Source organism: Amblyraja radiata, chromosome 1 (assembly GCF_010909765.2).
Source record: "Amblyraja radiata isolate CabotCenter1 chromosome 1, sAmbRad1.1.pri, whole genome shotgun sequence".
NCBI lineage: Eukaryota > Metazoa > Chordata > Chondrichthyes > Rajiformes > Rajidae > Amblyraja > Amblyraja radiata.
The window spans coordinates 99,137,595-99,146,429 of NC_045956.1; the positions used below are offsets into that span (position 1 = coordinate 99,137,595).

General features: G+C 42.1%; 1 protein-coding gene across 2 annotated transcripts in view; it reads left to right on the forward strand.

Moving 5' to 3' along the window:
• The window catches only part of LOC116976797 (uncharacterized protein C4orf19 homolog), a 28,511-nt gene extending 20,947 nt beyond the window's left edge, over positions 1-7,564 (forward strand). For both annotated transcript variants that reach the window (XM_033026719.1, XM_033026728.1), the window contains exons 2-3: positions 1,504-1,570; positions 5,894-7,564. In XM_033026719.1, the coding sequence (XP_032882610.1) occupies positions 1,539-1,570; positions 5,894-6,707 (846 nt within the window). In that variant the 5' untranslated portion in view covers positions 1,504-1,538 and the 3' untranslated portion in view covers positions 6,708-7,564. The remainder of the gene's footprint in view (positions 1-1,503; positions 1,571-5,893) is intronic.
• The last annotated feature ends 1,271 nt before the right edge of the window (positions 7,565-8,835 follow it).

The window sequence follows — 8,835 nt, forward strand, 5'->3', positions numbered from 1 at the left end:
GTGATGGAGGCGGTGAGATCCAGAAACGGTAGGGAGATGTTGGAGATGGTCCAAGTAAATTTGAGTGCAGGATGGAAATTAGTTGTGAAGTTGATGAAGTCAGTGAGTTCTGCATGAGTGCAGGAGGTAGCACCAATGCAGTTGTCAATGTAGCGGAGGTAGAGTTCGGGGATAGGGCCACTGTACGCCTGGAACAGTAATTGTTCGACGTACCCTGTAAAGAGGCCGGCATAGTTGGGGCCCATGCGAGTGCCCATAGCTACGCCTTGGATTTTCAGGAAGTGGGAGGTGTCGAAGAAGTTCTTGAGGGTAAGGAGCAGCTCTGCTAGATGGAGGAGAGTATTACTGGATGGAAATTGGCTGGTTCTGTGGTTGAGGAAGAAATAGAGGGCTCTAAGACCCTCCTGGTGGGGGATGGTAGAGTGACTGGACATCCATGGTAAAGATGAGGGAGTGGGGGCCAGGAAAACGGAAGTTGTTGAAGAGACGAAGAGCATGTGAGGTCTTGGACATAGGTAGGGAGGGGTTGGACTAGGGGGGGGGGATAGGATGGAGTCGAGGTATGTGGAAATTCATTCAGTGGGAGCAAGCAGAAACAATGGGTCTGCCAGGACAGTTCTGTTTGTGGATTTTGGGGAGAAAATGAAATTGGGCCGTGCGGGGCTGGGGAACGATAAGGTTGGAGGCTTTGGAGGGCAGAGAGCCGGAAGTAATGAAATCAGAAATGGTGTGTGATATTAAGGTCTGGTTCTCGTCTGTGGGGTAATGGTCCAAGGATAAGTAGGAAATGAAAAGACATTTGGACAGGTATATGGAAAGGAAAGGGATATAGGCCAAAAGCAGGGAAATGGGGCATCTTGGTTGGCAGGGATGAATCGGGTCGAAGGGCCTGTTTCCACGCTGTATGAGGAAATGACCCTGGTAAAACTGGCCCTTGATTAAGAATACGCTGATCTCAATTAATGCAGCAGTTTAAGATGAAAATGAAACAGTCAGTTAGTTCCCAATCTTGGTTATTATCTACTAATTAATAAAAGAGCAAATGCTAAAAATGTGTTCCAGCATATGGGAATTTAGGTTAATGTTATAACGGCAGCCTTCCACCAGAATAATGTAACAGGCCTAAGACATAAAATAATATTTAAATTAACTTTCTGCTGATTTTTATCAATTTCGTATTCCCTCTTTGCACATCATGCAATAATTTATTCATCTCCATGCTTAGCACATCATACATTCCTAACTATAAATCATACTGAGCAGCATTCAGCAGGGAAATGGAAATGCCAAGTACTTCCAATTTCCATTTTTAAATTGACTCCTGCATTTTGCATTTTGGTTTGTCATTCATATTTTGTCTTCCCCTCGACATTGTCCAACAGGATTGAATCAGGACACATATTATACACCTTTAACACTGTTAACAGAACATGCCAACATTGTACGTGCATAATCATTTCAATTCCTTGTTGTCATATCATGTTTTCTTTTAATTTTAAACAGCATATGCTTTCCAGGATTTGACAACTGCTGCTCAGATGGGGTGCAGATGCTGTAGAATGATTAGAAGGTGAGGAAAAATAGTGTTTTGGAGTCAACATAATCAGGACAATGTAATATTAATTTTCTTGCTCATAATGCTTGCACATCTCAACATCTATATCCATGTTTGAGCTCAAGTCTTAAATGACTGTTTATTTTTTTGCTTCTTTATCCAACTGTTGGCCTAGTTTAAGCTGACTGTGGTCCACATAACACCAGACAGTGCACAGTTCAGTTGATCAGCACATGTGTGGTCAAACTTCGAAGTCCAACAAGAAGTGATGGTGAGATTTTCTTCTTTGAGTTGGTGCCATGAGATCGTGAACCGTATCCAATTCAGTTTTGCAGATTCTAGGTTTACTGTTAGAAACATAGAAAATAGATGCAGGAGTAGGCCATTCAGCCCTTCGAGCCTGCACTGCCATTCAATATGATCATGGCTGATCATCCAACTCGGTATCCTGTACCTCCCTTCTCTCCATACCCCCTTATCCCTTTAGCCACAAGGGCCACATCTAACTCCCTCTTAAATATAGCCAATGAGCTGGCCTCAACTACCTTCTGTAGCAGAGAATTCCAGAGATTCACTACTCTCTGTGTGAAAAATGTTTTTCTCATCTCGGTCCTAAAAGATTTCCCCCTTATCCTTAAACTGTGACCCCCTTGTTCTGGACCTCCCCAACATCAGAATCAGAATGCTTTATTGTCATTGCATGTGTTACATACGAGATTACTGTGTCTCTCCATTTAAAAGAACTTCAAACATTCACATACTCATACTTTTTACACTCCCTCCCTCCCCAAACCCACCCATGGATTCACATTTACATTAATTTTTTCCTGAGGGCAGCAGTGTGAAAAGGTGGTGACAAGGATGTGTAATGTCTTTCACGATATTACAGGTCCTGCCTGCTGCGGCATCTGGAGTGGTAAATGTCCTCCAGAGGGGGCAGGGGGAGTCCAATGATACCGTGGGCAGTTTTTATCACCCTCTGGAGAGCTGCTCTGTCAGCTGCTGAACAGTTCCCAAACCAGGCAGTTATGCAGTAAGTCAGTATGCTTTCTACCGAACAGCGGTAGAAAGACTCCAGCAGTTTAGCAGACAGATGGGCCTTCCTCAGTGTTCTGAGGAAGTAAAGTCTCTGTTGCGCCTTTTTACAACTACAGCAGAGTTCACAGACCATTTTAGATCCTCACTGATGTTGATCCCCAGAAATTTAAAACTAGGCACCCTCTCCACCTCCTCGCCCCCTATCTCCAGTGGCCTGAGCTCCGCTCTATGTCGCCTGAAATCAGTTATGATCTCCTTTGTCTTTTTAGTGTTCAGAGAGAGATTGTTGTGAGCACACCACTCAGAAAGTCTGTGCACCTCCTCTCTATAGGCGACCTCGTTCCCATTTGAGATGAGCCCCACCACGGTTGTATCGTCCGCAAATTTGCAGGGTGATGTGGCAAGCAGTCATGTGTGTATAGGGCGTAGAGGAGCGGTCTGAGCACACAGCCCTGCGGTGCTCCTGTGCTGAGGGTCAGGGATGTCGAGGTGTAGGGAACAATCTTCCTGCATCTAGCCTGTCCAACCCCTTAAGAATTTTGTAAGTTTCTATAAGATCCCCCCTCAATCTTCTAAATTCTAGCGAGTACAAGCCGAGTCTATCCAGCCTTTCTTCATATGAAAGTCCTGACATCCTGGGATGGTGAACCTTCTCTGTACTCCCTCTATGGCAAGAATGTCTTTCTTCAGATTAGGAGACCAAAACTGTACGCAATACTCCAGGTGTGGTCTCACCAAGACCCTGTAAAACTGCAGTAGAACCTCCCTGCTCCTATACTCAAATCCTTTTGCTATGAATGCTAACATACCATTCGCTTTCCTCACTGCCTGCTGCACCTGCATGCCTACTTTCAATGACTGGTGTACAATGACACTCAGGTCTCGTTGCATCTCCCCTTTTCTTAATCGGCCACCATTCAGATAACCTCAACAGATAATAATAACTGTTGAGGCCAATGTGGAAACTGCACCACCAATTAAGCAGAAGATGCCCATGAAGGCAGGTGTGTGGATAGATTGTGAGATAATGCTCTCATCCTGCCGTAAACGCAAGCCTTCTGCGTGCTCCTGATGCCCGACTTCCAAGCTCTCAAACCATCCCCAATATTGTTTCTCCGCTTTGGACAGTAGTGAACCAGAGCCTTTGAAAAATTGGTGGGGATGCATTTTGTTTCCTTTATCTGCCTGGTAATTTTTTCTGTCAGAGAGCTCATAGTAGAATGATTATATCCAGAGACTAGTGTTGTGGATGCAAGCAATGGGGTTTGCTTAGCGAGCTAAATATGTCTAGGGCCTCAGTGCTGGATATACCTGTACTATTTTCTTGGGAGAGGACATTCACATAGATTTGCTAAGCCTTCCAGTGAATTTGGAGGACTTGGCAGAAACCATATTGGCGGAATCTTTCCAGGGCCTTGAAGTATCTGCAATGGAGAATCCAGGATTCAGAACAAATAGGAGAACAAGAATCCCTGCTGCCTATTAGACCATGAGTTTATTCCAACACCCATTTCCACAATTAGCCAAAGGCTACAATGAAAATGGTGCATGTTATCTTTGAAGCCTTCACTGAGCAATGGCTCCCAAGATATACCGTAATAAATGGTCCATATTTTCCATTGTTTTGTCATGAATCTTTCCTGTCAGAGGACAGAATGGCCCAGGAGGTGGAGGTTTGAAAGGGATTGAGGCCCATGCTTGTCCCTTGGCCTCCAAATATGTACAAATTGAAGTGTCATCTACATATTGCTGAGGTTCAGTGTGGTTGCTATAGGCCCAAAAGGTTCCCAATAATTCTGAAAATTGGATCAAGTCCTATGGGAAGTTTCTTGGAGATGATGTGCAATGTTTCAGAGAGAAAGATTCAAAAAAGGATCGGGGCAGTGACGTAACATTGTTTAACACAAGTCTTCGTGTTAAAAAGGACTGGACAAGCTAGATGCAGGAAAAATGTTCCCAATGTTGGGCGAGTCCAGAACCAGGGGGCACAGTCTTAGAATAAAGTGGAGGTCATTTAAGACTGAGGTGAGAAAAAACTTTTTCACCCAGAGAGTTGTGAATTTATGGAATTCCCTGCCACAGAGGGCAGTGGAGGCCAAGTCACTGGGAGGATTTAAGAGAGAGTTAGATAGAGCTCTAGCGGCTAGTGGAGTCAAGGGATATGGGGAGAAGGCAGGCACGGGTTATTGATAGGGGACGATCAGCCATGATCACAATGAATGGTGGTGCTGGCTCGAAGGGCCGAATGGCCTCCTCCTGCACCTATTTTCTATGTTTCACTGAGAGAACTCTGTTGCGCCATGCTGTATATCCGACCTTCTGCTGCGCCACAGACTTAGCACTGAGTCTAATGATGGAGCAATGACATGTGGAGCAGGGAGGCTGATAGCATCCAGGCATTCGGTGTCACACCCCAGACTGAGCAATGAGATACGATTAATTTGGTGAGACGTCATGAGATCACTGAAAAATGGCAGGTGAATGTAAATTATGCATATATTTTGCTTTAATGTTTTGAATTATTCTTTATCGTTTGAAGGTGTTTTTAATTTCACAGTTTTCCAATTATTATTATTTTTTAAGTTATTTAGATTACTGCAACACAATTTTAAATTTCTCTGCAATCAGAGATGTTCAAAGGCAGTTTCAAAGGTTTTTGACATGGGTTTTTAAAGGGAATAGGGGTATCCAGGGAGTAATTGCTCAAGATTCAACACCAGAATTCTGCTCAAGGCACAGAGCTCCTCTGTCCTGTAGGATGTCCTTCAGAAGCAGTCAGCTCAGCCAGCTCGCCATACCAGACCAGGTTAGTGCAGGTAGGCGGGCACCCAGCAGTGCATTTACAATCATGTATTGTCTTTCCACTGACTGGTTAGCATTGCACAAAAGCTTTTCATTGTACCTTGGTGATCAGTGGTCGACGCGGACTCAGGGAGCCAAAGGATCTGTTTCTATGCTGTGTCTCTAAACTAAACTAAAACCAAACCCCAACTCATTAAACATTTTCCATACCTTCGATTGAAACATTGCAGAACAAATGATGGCTCACTATTCACTAGTTAATACAGCACCAACCAGGGACTGAACCCAGGAACGGGTTGGTCCACATTACTCACACCATATGATAAATTATTCCACTAACCTGGAAGTGAAGCCACGAGATTTTGATCTCACAAAACTGAAGGACAACATAAACATAGAATCCACCACATAAACCACTGTTAACATTTGCTTAACAAATCATTCACCCCTTCAAACATACACAGATGCAGAGACAGATTATTTTTGTATTTGCTTCAGGTACATCTTCGGACCAGCTATTGGAGAACTTCCATCCACTGTGAGAAATGAAATTAATTGTAGAAACAATGACGTTAAACATGAGGGCGCATTCCACAACAAGGACAAGACTAACAATATTGTTGCTTCAGCTTCGGACAAAGTGATAAACTTGGAAGAGCAAGATGCAGGAATAAAAATAAGGGAACGTAATGCATCGAAGAAAAATATAGCATGTGTACAAAATAAGATCGTTGAAAATGTCAGTGACAGCACAGACAACGGTGCAACACATGTGCTGAATAACAACCAAGTGCAGAAAGCTTCGAGTGAAGTGGCGCCACACCCCACTAATACAAATAACTGCTCCACATATAATATAAAAACTGCAAATACAAATGAAATGGTACATCAGCATGACCCAGGAATTGAAAGCGATTGTCTCACAGTCAATGGACTCTCCACACATTATCCTGCTGAAGTAATTGCTGTTGTTCCAGAAGGAGAGAAAGTTGTAGACAATCATAAAATTGCGAACAAAAATAACAACAAATTATCGTCCATGGAACTTGATGAACTAATTGAAAATAATCTGGAAACTAACAGGGATGGAATCAAAGGTTTATCCGACCCATCTTCCAATGAAAAGATGAACACTTTAAATGGATACAAAGATCTAGAACGCACTCCTCCTCGCATTGATGGGGAATTCACCAAGAACTTGCACGAAGAGGAGCAATTCAGCCTAGAGATTGAAGATGCAGAGGTGGCTGCTGCCCTTGCAGCACTGGAGGCTGCAATAGCTGGAGAAGATGATGAACTGGAAGACTACTGAATCAGAGCACAACTGAAGAATGCAATATAAATTTGGACGTCAAATGACATTCCTAGTCAGCAAAACAACTGGACTCTTTGGAGACTCTTTAAAATGTTGTAAAGTCATTTTTTTTTCATATGATAAAAATATTCCAAAAGGTAGAAGCAGAAATAGGTTTCAGAGGTTATGGGAAGAAGGCAGGAGAATGGGGTTAGGAGGGGGAGATAGATCAGCCATGATTGAATGGGGGAGTAGACGATGGGCCAAATGGCCTAATTCTACTATCCCTTATGACCTAAATCTTTGGATCTGGCATTGTAGAATGAATGTGGGAGAACAAGGATCTTGCAACAGGACTTACTTTGCTGGAGTATCTGTGAATGATGTCTTGGACACTATTGCTAGGTGACCTCACTAATTCAATTACAGTTTTGGTTCTCAGTAGAGCAGAGTATTCAGAAGATTATGCCACAGTAGTTACATGGAGGAAACGCTGGTAGTATCCTCCTAAAGAGTTAGGGAAGATGAATGGTTATTTTATTTATTCATTCATGGGACATGGGCATTGCTGGCAAGGACTTCTTTGTTTCCCCAAAGGTCTCGGTGAGTTGCCTTCTCGAAGGACTGCAGTCCATGTGGGAATAGTTCTTCCAAAGAGATGTTACGTAGGGAGTACCATACAACAAATTATCCCCTTAAATTGTCTTTTCTTTGAATGGATCAGTCACGATACACAATTTAACCCCTTAAAAAGGGCCTGAACCATAGGGAGAGATTGAGCAGTCTAGAATTTTATTCCTTGAAGCACAGGAGGATGAGAGGTGATCTTATCGTGGTGTACAAAATCATGAGAGGAATAGATCATGTAAATGCACATATTCTTCTGCCCAGTGTAGGGAAATCGAGAACCAGAGGACAAAGGTTTAAGGTGATGCGGGAAAAGATTTAATAGGAACCTGATGGGTAACTTTTTTTGACACAAAGTGTGGTGAGTGTATGGAATGAGCTGCGGCTGGAGGTAGTTGAGACTGGTACTATCGCAATGTTTAAGAAACATTTGGACAGGTACATGAATAGGATAGGTTTAGAAGGATATATAGGTCAAATGCAGTCAAATGGGATTAGTTTAGTTGGGGGCATGTTGGTCGCCCTGGGCAAGTTGGACCCCAGGGCTTGTTTCCACACTGTATGACTCGATAACTCTATATGTGCAATGATCTTTGTACCAATATATTAAAATGTGAAATCATTTTAGATTAAGTTCCTTGTAGCACGATAGATTTTATATCTGGACAAACTGAGCTCGGGAGGAGGGAAAGGTCTGCTATCCAGAATATGCAAGATAGGTTGGTCCAACTGCAATTGCAGTTAATGCTTAGCATTAAAAAATGGTTAAACTTCACACTGCATCATGTATTAAAGGTATGTGTAACTGGAATATTAATAACACCAAAAGAGGAGTGTAACAAAAATGATTTCATAATTTGATAAGGTAATATCTGGGCACAGATGTTTTGGCCTGAAATAAATGGAACATTTAAGCAGCAGCTTTAAAAAGGACATCAAGACAAGAAAGTGAATCATATTTTGGCACTTACAAGAAACTGCACAAAATGTAAGTGATGAGGAGTATTGTTGTAACAAACACACAAAACTGCCACACAAATCGTTGTCGGAACCAATAAAATGCTTTGTATAAAATACAATATGTATACCAGTTGCGAATGAAAACTCATTATTCTCACAGGAAATGGGAATGAGCATTCTGGACTAAATATTCTCAGGAGTGTTGAACTGAGAATTTTGTATAATATATATTCAAAATATTTTAAATAACAGATTGATGTGTATGTAACTTTTCTACAAGTAACAATGTTTTATGAAGTTTATTATGCAGCAAGGAGCAGCAGAGAAAATAAATTAATCACGTTCATTTAAAACACTGTTGATGTGAAAAATGTTCAGTTATACAAGAAAATATGAAAAATCTATTATGATTTTGTTTCCTAACACTATTTGGTATGTAATAAAATGTTTGCTTAAAAAGTTCAAATCTACCATCACATCGCACTGTGTACTTTGGAAGGATCTATTTACCTATTGCCTGTTGTTAAGACGTCTGTAAGAATCCTCCCGTAAAGTTCCC